Source organism: Agelaius tricolor, unplaced genomic scaffold, assembly GCF_023055355.1.
Source record: "Agelaius tricolor isolate 1412-34295 unplaced genomic scaffold, bAgeTri1.0.p SCAF_20, whole genome shotgun sequence".
NCBI lineage: Eukaryota > Metazoa > Chordata > Aves > Passeriformes > Icteridae > Agelaius > Agelaius tricolor.
The window spans coordinates 10,900,829-10,915,884 of record NW_027269280.1 but is presented as its reverse complement, the minus strand read 5'-3'; the positions used below and the strand labels follow the sequence as shown (position 1 = coordinate 10,915,884).

At 43.2% G+C, this 15,056-nt stretch overlaps 1 protein-coding gene across 8 annotated transcripts in view; it reads right to left on the bottom strand.

Moving 5' to 3' along the window:
- Nucleotides 1-15,056, bottom strand: part of DEPDC5 (DEP domain containing 5, GATOR1 subcomplex subunit) — a 42,852-nt gene that overhangs the window by 23,912 nt on the left and 3,884 nt on the right. For all 8 annotated transcript variants that reach the window (XR_011682007.1, XM_071445594.1, XM_071445593.1 and 5 more), the window contains exons 7-25: nucleotides 14,425-14,474; nucleotides 13,855-13,924; nucleotides 13,447-13,525; nucleotides 12,454-12,515; nucleotides 11,959-12,028; nucleotides 11,477-11,549; nucleotides 11,221-11,324; nucleotides 10,829-10,903; nucleotides 9,948-10,082; nucleotides 9,446-9,507; nucleotides 9,277-9,350; nucleotides 8,699-8,768; nucleotides 8,161-8,197; nucleotides 7,626-7,746; nucleotides 6,117-6,337; nucleotides 4,362-4,565; nucleotides 2,776-2,911; nucleotides 2,301-2,404; nucleotides 341-406 (exon numbers count right to left, since the gene is read on the bottom strand). Coding sequence is in view for 7 of the 8 variants with exons in the window: in XM_071445594.1 (XP_071301695.1) it covers nucleotides 341-406; nucleotides 2,301-2,404; nucleotides 2,776-2,911; nucleotides 4,362-4,565; nucleotides 6,117-6,337; nucleotides 7,626-7,746; nucleotides 8,161-8,197; nucleotides 8,699-8,768; nucleotides 9,277-9,350; nucleotides 9,446-9,507; nucleotides 9,948-10,082; nucleotides 10,829-10,903; nucleotides 11,221-11,324; nucleotides 11,477-11,549; nucleotides 11,959-12,028; nucleotides 12,454-12,515; nucleotides 13,447-13,525; nucleotides 13,855-13,924; nucleotides 14,425-14,474 (1,813 nt within the window). In the remaining variant the exon portion in view is untranslated. The remainder of the gene's footprint in view (nucleotides 1-340; nucleotides 407-2,300; nucleotides 2,405-2,775; nucleotides 2,912-4,361; nucleotides 4,566-6,116; nucleotides 6,338-7,625; nucleotides 7,747-8,160; nucleotides 8,198-8,698; nucleotides 8,769-9,276; nucleotides 9,351-9,445; nucleotides 9,508-9,947; nucleotides 10,083-10,828; nucleotides 10,904-11,220; nucleotides 11,325-11,476; nucleotides 11,550-11,958; nucleotides 12,029-12,453; nucleotides 12,516-13,446; nucleotides 13,526-13,854; nucleotides 13,925-14,424; nucleotides 14,475-15,056) is intronic.

Genomic DNA, 15,056 nt, shown 5'->3' with positions numbered 1-15,056 from the left:
TCAACAAGCTGGTACCAAACAAACTTTTCATACTGAGGGGCAGATAAGAGTTCAGCAGCTTTAACTTTTTGCAGAATAGTGTCTGGTAAGGAAAGAATTTCAGCTGTAACACAACAAACAGCTTCACATGTTCTTAAGAACTACAGAACTGCAACCACAGTGAGACAGTACAGGCAGATCCTGCAAATTACTGCAGGCCAAAATAAACCTCTGCCAAAAGCCAAGGAGGCTCCTCAGTTTCTTTCCTACCACCTCCTGATGCCTCTATATATGTACATGCCCTTTCCCTCCCCATCTTCCCACCTATGCAAACTCTCTTCCAAACCTCTCTCCTGCTTACTTGGATCTGGAGAATTAGAGACAGCATCTTCCAAGGAATCCTTGTTCTGAGTTTTGAGGTTCACCCCTACAAGAAAAAAGTGGTTTTTATTTTAAGCAATTACGCACTTCTCTTGAATTTCAAATAAAAATAAATCAAAAGTGTGATGTTTTAAGATACAGAATTTCTCTGCATGGAAAATCCCAGGGTTCTGTACAGCAGAAAAAAAAACCACTAAGCCAATTAATGAGGAGAAAATACATCTCAGATCAAACTTGAACATCTCACTAGAAGTGCTCAACAACTAAAACCCAAACAAAACTCTCCTCCCCAAAAACAGTGAAACATCTTGAAAAGTAGATGCTATGAGCTCCTATAAACAGCTGGTGTGGCACACGAGAACAAAAAGAGTTGCTAAGGAGACAAGAAAAACTGCTGCCTTCAAAGCCTTTTATCAAAATAAAACTTTCAGTAAGCCTCCAAACATTTAAAGGGAACTATTGTTTAAAACTAGCTTAGGTAGATTTACCCAGGAAATTGGTATCAGCACCACAGCTGTTCCCCTGTAAGAGCAAGGGTGGATATTTGCCACTGATAATGCCGGTAACCCGCAGGGGAGCTGGCTCCGAGCGGCCTTCACCTTCACCAGCTCCTCCTGCCATCTGCCATCCACACCGGGAACTGCAACTGCAGCATCTCCCTCTCTGAGCCTCCACCTCCACCTGCGGGGCGGCAGCCACAGCGTCCCGAGGCCCAAGGGAAATAGATGGGATCGTTTTCACCCTGAAGCCTGTGATGCACCAAACCGTGCAGCAGAGGAGAACCAGACTCAATGAGAAATTACTGTTAATTCCAAAAAACACAACTCCCCCACCAGAGTGCTTCATTTCATAGGTGACTCAAACCATCAGGGAGAACTCTCAGTCCAGTCACTGAGTACCCAGTGTGGCCCCTACAGACAGGTGAGGGTCCACAGACACAAAGAAATTCCATAAATGCAAGCAGGTTTATTGCCAGGCCATACTCTGCATTTACACTGTGCAAACTGCAGCCAGCTGAAATGCAGTTTAGCAATTGCAAAAACAAACAGAGCCTATCTGGAAGCCAGAAAATACCAAAAATGTAAAGCAAGAAAATTAAATGTAATCAGAAAAATTCACAGAAGGAAGCAACAGAAAATAATTCTAAATGTTACTCTGTGAATACAAAATGAGGCACAAGAAAATTAAGTCTGCTAACTTCTTTACAGTGCAAGGCATAATGGAAAACAAAATTGTCTTAATCTAATGTAATTCAAAAGGGCAAATTTATTCTTAAAAAAACACTTTAAATTGGTTTTGAGAAAAGAATGTCAAATTATTCTTCAGAAAATAAGTCTTGAATGCAGTAGTCCAAAAGTTCAACATTTTTCCATGTGCCTAACTAAAATGCATATCTACAAAAGCAGAGGGTAGGTCACAAAAAACCAGACAACACAGCAGAATGTTTAATATCACATGTTGTTCCATTTACAGGGCTGCAAAGAAATGTTGAGAATTTTCACTAATTCAGGTGTCTGGGTAAGTTAAGGAACACAGAGGTAATCTTCAACTGAAAGTACAGACATTATTTCTCTAAAGGATAACAGCAACCTCACCAAGAAAAAAAAGGCTTCTGAGCACCAGTGCATATTTAGTTATTCTTTGTGTCTGAACATCACTGCTCTGAGAGTTTATTATCAGTAAACAATGAGCATCTTTCTATAACAAACCTTGTAAGACACGTCTGGAAAAGTAGAGACACTGACCAATCAAACAAAACTGAACTAAAACCAACAAAGCAAGCCAAAGAACTCCCATACACCTAGCAGTCCAAGGAAGTGCACGAACAGATCACTGTTTTCCGACTCTGGATTCCTCCTGCTCGGCCCTGCCTGTCCCCCTGAGTCCCGCCCCATGCCCCGAGCGCTGGCCCGGCCCCGCCCCAGCCCCAGCCCCGTTACCTGCGCCGGGGCCGGCCCCCAGCCCGTTCCCGTTCCCGAACTCCTCCGTCCCGCCGAAGCTCAGGAAGGAGCCGCCATCCCCCGGATGCCGAGAGCTGCCGTGCCTGCAGAGAAACAAAGCAGCCTGTTCTGTACAGCCTTGCTCACTCGTGCCATCCCCTGCTTTTGGCAAAGCTGCCAGCGAGCCCTCAGCCCCTCTGCCTCAGGCCAGCCCGGGCTGGGAGCAAATCTTCCCTCGCTGATGTCTGCAGAGATGGAACGGCACAAGGGCAGCGCAGAGAAGGCCATGACAACATTCCATAAATGTCCTTGCTGTTTGTTTGCCTCCAGCAGTAACCAAAGCACTGCCTTTGCAGGACAGCAAAGAACCAGCTACTCACATCCCCTCAGTAGAGAAATAAAGCTTAGCTGGTTATCTACAGACCTGATCTCATGGTCTACAAACACAACATTGAAGACTGAGCCAATGGCTCACCTGCCAGTTGCCTCATGGTAAGCCAGCTCCAGCAGCTCTGCAGAGGAATGTGTCAGGTCCTGCTGCCCACTGCCCTGCATTTCTGCCATGTTCTGCCGGGTCTGATGATGGATCTGGATAGCTTCTCCTGAGGGACCTACACAGGTACAGTTGGATCATTGATCACCACACCTACACCGATTCCTAAGTTTCTTCTCCCCTCTTTTGCCAACAGCACAAGCAATGAGAGCTAACGGACATTATGAAAGCATGTTCACAAAATCTTCAAAGCCTTGAACTTCTGCCATCTCCTCTGAAACAAGTGAAGCAAAATATTTTTGAAAACATTTTGGAGGGCCTACTTAAAAGGCATTAAACAATTATGCAAACAATTCAGCATCAGAAAATCAACCCGAATTGTAGTTACAATTCCCTTCAACAGGGTTATGAGTTGGGCTCCCTTCAACAGGAATTGTTCTGTACCTGCTGCTGCTTGTTTGCAAATAGAGCTATTTCCCAAAAGAGGATTGCTCTGGCCTGCACACTAATGAGTGCAGTGTGCAGAGCACTTTAATACCACAGAGCTCTCACTGGCTCTCTTGCTGTGCTAATCCTGGACAAGGATCACAAAGCCACAGCAGCCAGGTGTGCAGGGAGGCAGCTCACCCACAGGGAAGGTGTGCAGGGAGTGTGAAAAGTGCATATTATACGGCTCTACACAGATATTTACCATATGTATTTTGATGTATTGATTAATAGTGCTGTATTAACATTTTAATAATAAATGTAGTCTTGTAATTAAAAGGCAACTTTTGCAGTTAAAATAAGAACTATGTTAGTGGGATTTTTTAAGAAAGGAATGAAGCACTTGCACCAGATAGCAGCCACAGGACACCTAAATCTTTCAGAAAAAAAGAATTTATTGCCCTCTTATCAGAAGAAATGAACTTCTTCCCACCTCGAAGGTGCTGTTAGGATTAGAAGGAAGAAGTTGATGATGACCAGACAGAATCCTGTGTTTGAATGGAATTTATGCATCATGTATGAAGTGTATGAATATGCAACAGGCTATTGTTTTTGATAGTTAATCCTTTGTTAACGAGTGTCCTTTTTTGGGCTTGTGCTGCCCAGAAAAAGGTACCCAGACGTCTGTAACTCTTTGTCTTTATTGTGTCATATTGTCCTAATTTAAATTGTCCAAATTATTATTACTCTAATTGTATTACTATTTTTATAACCATTTTATTACTATTAAATTTCTAAAATTTTAAAAACAAGTGATTGGTGTTTTTCACAGGGAGGGAGCTCACCCACGGGGAACGGGTGCAGTGAGGGAGGAGCTCACCCACGGGGAAGGTGTGCAATGAGACAGCTCACCCACGGGGAAGGTGTGCAGTGAGGGAGCTCAGCCATGGGGAAGGGGTGCAATGAGACAGCTCACCCACGGGGAAGGTGTGCAATGAGACAGCTCACCCACGGGGAAGGGGTGCAGTGAGACAGCTCACCCACGGGGAAGGGGTGCAGTGAGGGAGCTCAGCCATGGGGAAGGGGTGCAATGAGACAGCTCACCCACGGGGAAGGTGTGCAATGGCAATGAAGGAGCTCACCCACGGGGAAGGTGTGCATCCAGCGCCTGCGGTTCGATGTCAGCTTCATGGGCATGCGGGACGGGGCGAAGGGGTTGATGAGGGCGCGCTGCGGCGCGTACCCCCCCGGGCGGATGTGCAGCAGGGACTCGGCGCTGCCCACGTGGAACCGCCCCGGGGCGCTGGAGTCGCGCTGCTGTGACTCCAACATGTTCTCAAGGAAATCTGCAAAACACAACCGAGCCACACAACTCAGCCTGAGACCCTGCAGGAGCCAAGCACAAGAGAATTAACGGCTCGGGGATATAAAGATTGCCCAGGATAAAGGGAAATAAGGAGACCTAAGAAATAAGCAAGAGGAGAAGCTGAAAGCAATTCCTATCCTGCCTGAAAGTTACAATGGAAACAAGAACCCAGACAAGAAAAATCATTACTCCATCTGCCATTAGAGCACTGCTGTAAGCTTCTACTAAATGAATCCATTAAGAAAACACTTGCTAAGCCAATTATGAAAGGCTACTCAGACCTTAGAGGATTCTTGAGAAATCAAAAGTCTGACATAACAGAAACTTCAGGATGAGTACCAAAGACACAGTAGAAGCCACAGCTGAGCCTTGTACATATGCATTTTCTGTAACATTCAGATCTGAGCACTGAAATCAGGGATTACTCCCAGAAGACATGGGACATGATCTCCACAAGATACCAGTTAGTTGTCACTATTCAGTGTGGAACAGAAGTGCAGTTATTTAGAAATAGGAGAGAAAAATGTACCAGATAGATAAGTAGCAATTACTCTGAGTACTCTGCCCAACAAGTGGAAATCCCAAAGAGAAGGGTCTCATTTACCATTCTATATTTCAAATACAACATGTGAAAAACCTCCGTTTCTTTGACTCTTCCCTCCCTGCCAGTCCTGATCCACATACATCCTCATCCAGCTGAACACCTTCAGCTGGGTCACACAGCTTTCCTTCAAACTAAAGGAGTAACAGAAATACCAAAGAAAGAACAGAGTTGTATTAACTGACAGCAGGGGAAAACATGAATGGTAGATGTGATGTCACTCTCACTGTGTGAGAACAGCTCCACACCAGCAACTGCGATTCCTGAGACAGGATAAATATGGTAGCAGTGTCATACAGCATGGCATGAAAAAAACCATGAAGAGCCTTCAGGGAGAGGATTTTATAGAAGATGAAACAGTTGCAGGAGGAATACAATTTACCTAGAAATGAGCTGGGTTTGTGGAAGATACTGCATACTGTCTGAGAACAAAATTAAATTGGAAAGGAAGAAAAGAGGAGTACCAGCACTGCTAACACACTGAGACAGCTCAGCAGTACATTGTCAAAAGGAAGTATCCAGAAAGTGAGTCTTAATGACAACAAATCCCCATAGAGAAATTTTATAAGCAGGGGCCCCCAGGGATCACTGCTAAGGCCAGTTCTCATTCAATAGATTATAGGTGACCTGGATAATACAAGTTCCTTGTGTATGTCCACACTTGCATGCAGGCACAGGAGAATAGTCAAGTACTAAAGAAGGCAATAGGCAAGGGAAAAGAGCAAATCAGTGTCAGGACACTTCTATTTAGGACAAGCTATTAAAAAAAAAGCAACGGAATTGGACAAGGATGACAAAGGGAGAATGCACACGCAGCTGCAGCTATGGAAGAGCTGTACCATGAGTGTCAATGCAAGCACCATCTCCACCAACACAAACTTCCCCCTTCTCTCCCCACCAAAGGCGCCTTCCCACATGCCCCAGGCTGACCTCTGGTGCTGGTGTAGCCCAAGGAGCTGCTGACTTCACAGTGGTGCAGGTGGGGCCGTGGGATCATCAGGATGTTGGAGATCTTGCCCAGGGAGCTGTCGTCAGAAGCCTGGCTCCTCACCTCCTCGGGGGGCAGCGCGCGGCCCTGCAGGGACGGGCTGCACGAGACGTCGTACGAGCTGGAGCTCTTCCTGGTGCGGCTCTCGCGCTCCCGCACCGACCTGCTCACGGGATGGCAGCAGACAGACATCAGGGCCAGGGTAGCAGGGCCCTGGCACAGGCTCAAGGCATGCAAAAGACTCAGTGCTCAGCAGGTGAACTCAAGAAGAGCATTACAGGGAAGCCATCACTATCTTTTTTGACTGCTTGGGTAATTTATACTTCTGTGCATCACACAACACAAGAACACTGGAACATTCCCAGCACAAGGGCTGTGAAAGGACCTGCTCAGCTCCCTCTGCAATCCTACAGACACCACACCAACCTGGCAGAGATGTGGCCGGGCCTAGAGACCTCAGCCCACAGTGACAGAGCCATGTAGCTATAGGGAAACTCCTTGGAATCATGAACTGTTTAAATTGTGCTGCTATCTTTCAGCATGTGTGGCCACATTTCCCTTCACAGAGAAAAGCAGGGCACAACTTCCCAAGGATATCTTCTGGGATTCTCATTCTCTGAACCTCAGAGAAAGAAAAAACAATTCTTATCTCAATTGCTGCTCCTCTTGTTGTTCACAAGTGGAATGCATTGTGGAAGATGGTTTACCTGAAGGGAATTGGTAATTGGTAACTGGATTCTGGTGTGAGTGTTTTGATTCATTGACCAATTGAATCCCTGTGTGTGTCAGGACTATTGGATGACAGTCACCAGACTCTGTGCAGTTGAGTGGGGTGCTTGTGCAGATTCAGTTCAGATATAGTGTAATATAGTATAATAAAGCAATTAATTAGCCTCTGATACCAATGGAGTCCTCCTTGTCATTTTCTCCTATTGTTGGGGCTGCCCTGATTTACTATAAGCATGGGTTCCTACAGGCTGCTCAAATGAACAGACAAAAGGACATGGAATAGTTGAGAACCTGCACTCAGCTTTTCTGCTTCTTCTCTCATTCAGACAGGCATCATTTTGGTGAGGGAGGATTCCTCACCCCTCTGTTCACCAGTTACTAACCAGTGCATTGAACAACCTAATTCTACAACCCTGTGCAAGTCTAATGTGCAAATACTTCCTTAACCCTCTTGCAAAGTCTGCTAGATAGACTAACTTTATTCCACTTCAAACAAAATGAAAAATTTAAAGAAAAATAGATTTATGCTTTTTCCTAGATCCCACCCACTATTTTAGAAGTAAAACACCAGACAACCAGCCATGAAGATCAGACAGAGATGAAGCTTTTTGTTCAACTGTGAGCACATGGAGATCAATTCCCTTTGTATTTCTCCAAGTGTTTTATGTATCAAGCACCATACCATGGCTACTCCAGAAGCAGGGCACTCCCAAGCCTCTCACCTGAAAGTGGCGCAGCGCTGGGCTCTGGCTGGGCCTGGCAGTCTGAACACCTGGGCATCGTAGCCATCATAATCCACCTGGATGGGCAAGGCATTCTCAGCATCCTTTGGAGCTCCTAATGCTGAAATAAAAGTCATACAGCACTGGAACATCTTTCAACAATGTTCAAGGTCTGCAAGGCAGGGTATCCACCTCCCACCCCCAAGGAAAGTATCTATTCCAGAAGAAATCCCAAAGTGTCATGAGCAGAGCAGCTGCAGCAGCTCAGTTATCAAAGGTGGTGCCTCAGGCTGGCTGAGGCCATAATGCCTTTCCCCCATACATCCTAAACACTAAATCAATAATTGCCAAAAAGTCAACTGGCACATGCACATTAGCATCCCAAATAACAAATATGGGAAATACTCAAATATGAGTTTGATGGTTTTCTTTAACAATTGTGCCTTCCTTGGGCTGCAGTGTCATTGTCTTCCTGCAGGTCTCGGTTAGTTTTGGGAGTGAGTGGGACAGATCATTCCAGAACAGAATTACTTACAGGCATCACGATTATTTTTTGCTTTCTCTGTCAGTGGCTGGAGGATCCAACAAAGGAAGTGTGAAGTGATCAAAAAAACAAACAAGAAAGAAAAAGAAAAGAGCAACAAAAGACAGAGGGGAAGGAATCAGTCAGCATTTTCTAAAGAAACATCCCCAGTGTGACCAAGCAGACAAAGTTTAGCTTGCTGACTCAGTGAGGCAGCCAGACTGCTTCAGAAATATTAAATACTGATACTTTTCACAAACCTGTGTGAAAAACACAATGTTCAACACCTTTCTTCCTCTCCATACAGTTCTTTGTTACAGAATGAAACTAATTTTTATGGTGGCTAAAACATTTCTCACCCAGTTTAACTTAGGAAGGAAAGACCTACAAACTGCCTCTCATTCACAATCCCCACAACAAACCTTGCAGCTTTGCTTTCACAGCCTTTGAACACAAAAACTTAGTTCCAGCTGTTGGAATACTTGTGATGCTTGACTGAGAACAGCTATGGGACAAGCTAGTAGGAAAATATAAGTCAGAAAATTCCCACCTTCCTTCCTGCCAGCTTGATCCGTGGAGTGAAGCTGTTACACAGGAGTTGGCTTTTGGATGTGTAGAAACTGAAAGAAAAAGAAGTGTGGCTTGAAGAACTCAACACAGTTGGTGTGCTACACAGTAAGCAGACCAGGAACCTGGGTCAGCTATTGAATAAAGGGATACCTTTCTGTGCATAAAAAAAGTGTGGAAAACACTGAAGGATGGTTGAAAGAAGCTACTCTTTGCCTAAAGACAGGGCTTTGATACTTACACAGCCTCAGTCTAGACACTTCTTAAAATGTTTAGCACCTGTATTGCTCAGTTCATTTTCTCTTTCTACAGAAAGACATCCATTTCTACTGTGCCATTTACATAACTCTTCCTGATTTACACAACTGCAGTGATTCACACCAGCTGTTTGAAAACCCTGTCATTTCTGTCAGGTTGCATTAATGCCCAGAGTTCTGCAAGAATAATGTAATATTTCCTTTGCTTCACAGGGAAAGCAGAGGAGATAAGAAAGAATTCAAGAGATTATGAAGAGTAAAGCAAAGCAGAAGTGTTTAGCAAAAGCTGATAGAATTCACCTACCTATGATTTATCCAGTGTGGGATATTGTAGTCATCACCCATTCGTGAGTCACCAGGGCCACAACGATTATGGAGCTGCAAGAGTAATTGAGAAGCAACTACCTGTACCCAGCCAGTCACAAAATGAGGAACATTTGTAGCAGGAACAAGGGAAGGGAAAGCTGCCTTACCTTAAAGAGTGGGACAGCATGCAAGGGTTGCTCTCCCATGCACACCAAATCCACACCTATCCCTGTAAAAGACAAGAGTAGAGTTCAGCTATCCAAGCAGGACTGATGTGCTAAGACAAAACAGATTACCAATCTGAACTGAAGACCCAATGTGTATCCACATCATGTTATAAGAGGCAATAATACTGAAAAATGCTAGTTAATGGTCCCATGGTATGGCTACAAACCAACAGTACCTGTGGGGATACCAGAAATTATTTTCCTAAACTAATGCAACTTGTGCCAGATTATCCTTTAAGAGAAAGGTTTGCACAGAGAGGTGAAGTTCTCTGTCACAAACAAAAGAAACTAAATGCCTGTAAGCACTCTGAAAACCTGCTCATTTCAATACCAAGTGCAGACACAAGTCTTGAAGCTAAGGACACAGCACACAGCTTACAGCAGATACTTTTTCACAGCCAGAAGCAGCTGGGTTTGCCTGCAGAGAGGCACAGTTATTTACCATTGTCAATCATGCGCTGCTTGGTGAGGATCATGAGCAGCCGATCCACCTCGAACACCCCCACGCCGGGCGTGATCACCACCGACATCTGCCCCGTGCGGTCGAAGTTGCGGTTGATGTAATGCTTGTCAAACACTGCCACAGAGAAATGGAGGGTTTGTGAGGGTCCCCAGGACAAGGGGAGATGAGCAATGTGACTCCATGCTCTCAGAAGGCTGATTTATTATTATATATTTTATATATTAATTACATTATTTCATGTGTTATAGGATATGTTATATGTTATGTGTTATGTTCTATAGTGTTACATGTGTTATATGTTATGTTGTGTCATGTCATATGTTACGTCGTGTCATGTGTTACGTGTGATGTTATATGGTTGATGTTATATGGTTGATGTTATATGGTTGATGTTATGTTATGTGTGGTGTGGTGTGGTGTTATAAGAATACTACACTAAAACTATACTAAACAAAGAGAAGGATACAGACAGAAGGCTTAACAAGAATGAATAATAAAAACTCGTGACTCCTGAGAGGCTCGACACAGCTGGCTGTGATTGGCCATTAAGTAAAAACAATTCACATGTTGGATAAACAATCTCCAGACCACATTCCAAAGCAGCAAAACAGGAGAAGCTGAGGCTTCTCAGCTTCCCAGGAGAAAATCCTGGGCAAAGAGAATTTTTCAGAAAATATGACAGTGACAAGAAAGCAGCAATACTGTCAGAACACCCTGGATGTTTCTTTTCAGAGAAAGGCAGGTGACCCCCTAATATTCCCCTCCTCTTCATAGTGTTAAGGAAGAAGTAACATAAGTCCACAGCCATTTAATGGCAGCTGTTTTAATGGTTGTATTTTTACCCATTGCCTGTAACTTACCATTGAAGGAAAGATTTATAGCCTCCAGGTAGTTCCCTTGTGCTGAGGTGGAATTGTAACCTGAAGGAAAACCCTCTGGAAAAGTATTCAGAAGGGAAAAAACCAAATCATTATTCCTGTATACTAGCTTTATATAATAAAAAAACCCACAGAAAATTACACCTGTACTAAATACCATTGGTTCAAAAATGTAAAAGGCAAAATGTAAATGGCAAAATTGATGTTATTAAGTTCCACAGAAAAACCGAGTCAAATTGCCAAGCCAGGAGAGCACTAAGTAGCATGACACCAGACTCCAACTACAAATGGATAGTTCACTGAAAAGCTAAATATTTTTTTTAAAAAAGAGGAGAGAACAAAGGATAAAAGCAGGGAAAGGAAGATTCTTGTACCTGCTTGCTCGAGTCGTACCAACACAGGATACTGGATGAAAAGCTTTTTAATGGTCACAAGCAAGGAGGTCCACTCCTCCCGCCTCTCATTCTGCACTACAACTCTAGAGAAAACACAGCCTGATGAGGCCCAGGAAAGAAGCTATGAGGGGAAATGAGAGGGATGAACAAACTAGAAAGAATTGCACAAAAGGGTGCATTGGGTTGCACGTACAGTGTGGGACAAGAGGTGAAAAGAACTGGGAGGAAAACATACTTGTAAAAATCTTCATAAAATCTTCCCTCGTGATCCTGCCGAATTGATGCACGATGTGTTTCAGGAAACTCATCTGAAATGGAAGGAAAAACACATCTTATCTCATGCTCTTCTATAGAAATGACTAATCTTTTCCAGCAAAAACTGTTATTTCCAGTAAAAATAAACAACTAAAAAAAACAACAAAAAGCCTCCAGCAAGCAAACTAAAAAGAAATATCAGACCTCCTATGCAATAAAAAACTGCTTTTAAACCAATATGACAGCTTGAGTACGATGAGGAAAATTTCCAGCACTCTTCTGTGTAAGGTCTTGACTGCAGTACTTTCATAACAATGGCTGTGTACCTACAAGTGCTTGATAGAGAATACTTTGAAAATGGCAATTAAAAAAAGAGAAAAAAGTCCCTGTCAGCCTGTGACCAACTTTCAAGAGACAAGATGGGTTTAAAAATGGAAACATGAAAACAGAGAATTTGCATACCTATAGATTTTGCTTCATAAAATGTTCTTGAAAATAGAACCACTGTCACTTCATGGCTGCAATTCTTCTCCTGTCCAGGAAGAACAAATGCAAAAAGAGAATAAGAAACGTCACATTTGGTAGAAAGTTGTGTATATACACATACAGTAACAGCTTTTCTTCCCTCATAGCTAGAAACAAAGGTAACTAACAAAACCTAGATTGTTGCATTAATGGATCTGCAGGAGTGCTCCATCAGCCTCTCTGAAATAACAAATGCTCTGTCCTGCAGATTCTGTGCTGCTTGGCCATGTCACATTTACCAGGAGCACTCTCCACCAGTCTCTAAAGAAGCTCCTCTCTGTAATTGCCAAGACTTTTGTTAAGAAAACAGACAGTTGACACAGTTTGTTTATACCCACAGCAATTTGATATTCTGATGTGTTACTGTTCAGAGATGCCCCTAACAATTACAGAAAAATAAAAAACTAAAACTGAACTCAGTCAACTATTTACCTTCCATTTTGTGAAGAGGTCAGCAAGGAAACCATTCACAGCTTTCTCAAAGTATAGATCCCCTGCAAAATAAAAATCTCCCAAGCATCAGATAACAATAGTTACTTCATCTATAGAAGTTAGATATGGGGCATATCTAAACCTAAGATTCTAGGACAATTATAATTATTAAATCTCGAGCAGCTGTGTGCATAATAAAGGACAATATCACTAAGATAAGATGGTAAAAAGATTAAAAAGCATGACTGTTTCATGAAGAAAAGATTTAAAAGCATCATTTTTTTCAGAGGATGTAAACATAAGACCATGCCAGAAGGATCAGACCTTTAATTCCTTTTTCCAACACATTGGCAGCATGCTGTGAAAGCATCTGTACTGTTTTTTAGGCAGAAAATGCCCAACTGATCCCCTGCTCTGATTTGAATAGTTGCCCAGTTCCATATGCCTAAACACATGGTCAAAGGAAGTGGCAAGAGGTTTGCTAAAGAATTAAGCCAGAAAAAAACCAGGATGACAACAGAGAAGTGACTCAATGCCTAAAGCTGTAATACTTCCAGCTGAAGTTACCAACTTCAACCTGGGCTAAGGCAGGTTTCACTTCCTCAAGAAGCCAATGTCTAGAGAAATATAAAACATCAAAGTCCTCTTTGCACAGGACTTCCACACATTTCTGGCTTCAGGATTCACAAACTTGCACCTGCCCCCATCACCCAACATGTTCATTTCCATAGAAAACCTTTCCAGTGCTCACAGTGATTTCATGGCTGACATAGATAATGGTACCCAGGCTCCACAGGGACAGGAGGAGGATGGCACAGACAGGGACAGAAATGGGGGGCACTGCAAGGAATGATCTAAGGAAACACCACAGCACACCCTGGAGCACTGCTTAGGCTAAAGGCAGGATATTTTAGCTTGCTGGTAGTAGCAGAAAAAAATAGCAGGGGCAGAAAGGACAGCTGTGACCATCCACAGCCCCAGTTCCCTACATACCATAAATATCAAAATCCCACATCTCACAGCTCATCTGGATAAAAATATAAACCATGGCAGAAGTGGAGCGGAAGACCACCTGCAAAGGAAGGCAAGACCTCATTTAAAACCAAGTACATTCATTAGAAGGCCCAATGAAGAGGTCAACTACACAGCAACTCATCCCCCTCTGGCATCACAGGGACATTCCTCTCTGACAAGTTGGCATTTCCCCTCTAACAAGTCATTCCTAGCAGAGCTGAAGTTCAATAGTGATTCATTGTCCTGAACTTATTGCCATTCTTCACCTCACAACACAGCCAATCCCAATGGTCCACACAAATCTGCAGGCAAGGCAGAATTACAAAAATCCTGGCAGGAAAGGAAAAGAAGGGAAAAGCTGCTTTCCCCTGTTTCCTGAACTCTTACCCGGGTGTCCTCACTGATGTATCCACAAGTGACTTTCTCACTCTTTACCCACAGTTCACCTGCCTGGGCTCTGAAAGAAAAGTTCAGAATATTTGAATATGAAGATTGGAGAATCAGTATTTGAGCAAGTAAGAGATGTAACCAAATCTGCAGTCAAGGATGACTTATTTGGTTAAAACCTGATGTTTAACCCAAAGTATGTCAAAGAGCCATTTCCCTCTGCATTTGCACATTTCCTGGTCCCTGTGTCACCCCAAAAGCAACTGAAGTAATCTCCTCTGAACTATTAGTACAGCTTAGGAAGGAGGGTAAATATTCAAAGAGATAAAAATAAAATTATTTGGCCTCCATCAGAGGCCACAAGTGTAGTTGGCTGCCCTACTATTAGTTTCTTTTACCCCAAACCAGATAGAAGCCTTCCCCCACCCCATGGTGCAGACAGAAATCTGTAGATAAGTGAGGGAACAATGAAACATGGAGGAGTTTTCAGAGAAGAGTCTCCAGTTGGATACTTAAAAATCATGAAGTTAAAGCAATAAGTAAGAGTAAGCCCTCAGAAGAGGCACTGACCTGATACCCGCAAATTCAACTTTTTGGGTGACATATGCACATGTGCTGACCTAGGAAAGAAGAGTTACAGGTTTTAGAAGAAGAGCAGGCTCAAAGTGAGAAGAACAACGTACATAAAACCCACTGGCACTCAAACATGATTTTTATGACAAAGTCACAAAACCCATTCAGTGCAGTTACAAGTAATAGCTCAGCCTACAGAACCTCTGTAATAGACACAGAAAATCACTTTTAACACAGATCAGCTCTAATCATTTGGGATCATTTGCCTAATTCACTGCACTTAGAGGAACTAAAGACTGCACTTCAAAGATGCAGGCAGAAGATGTTCTAATAGCTGCTTATTAAGTGGTACTCTCAGGGAGGGGACACTTCAGCACACTTCTACTTGAAAAACATTTGGATTCTATTCCTTCCAAATGTAGCAATCATTAAAATTCAGAACATAAGCAAAAAAACTCTCTACAGCATTTTTAATGCCCAAGGCAGTAATCAAAATTATACCAGTGGAGTAGGAAATGATGGGATTTGTTTTTCTGCAACATTTACACCCATTTCTCCAACTCTGATGTGCCACTCAAAGCACAAAGTCCTCAGGAGCTGCAGGCACTGTCTTTGGCTCTCTGCATTTT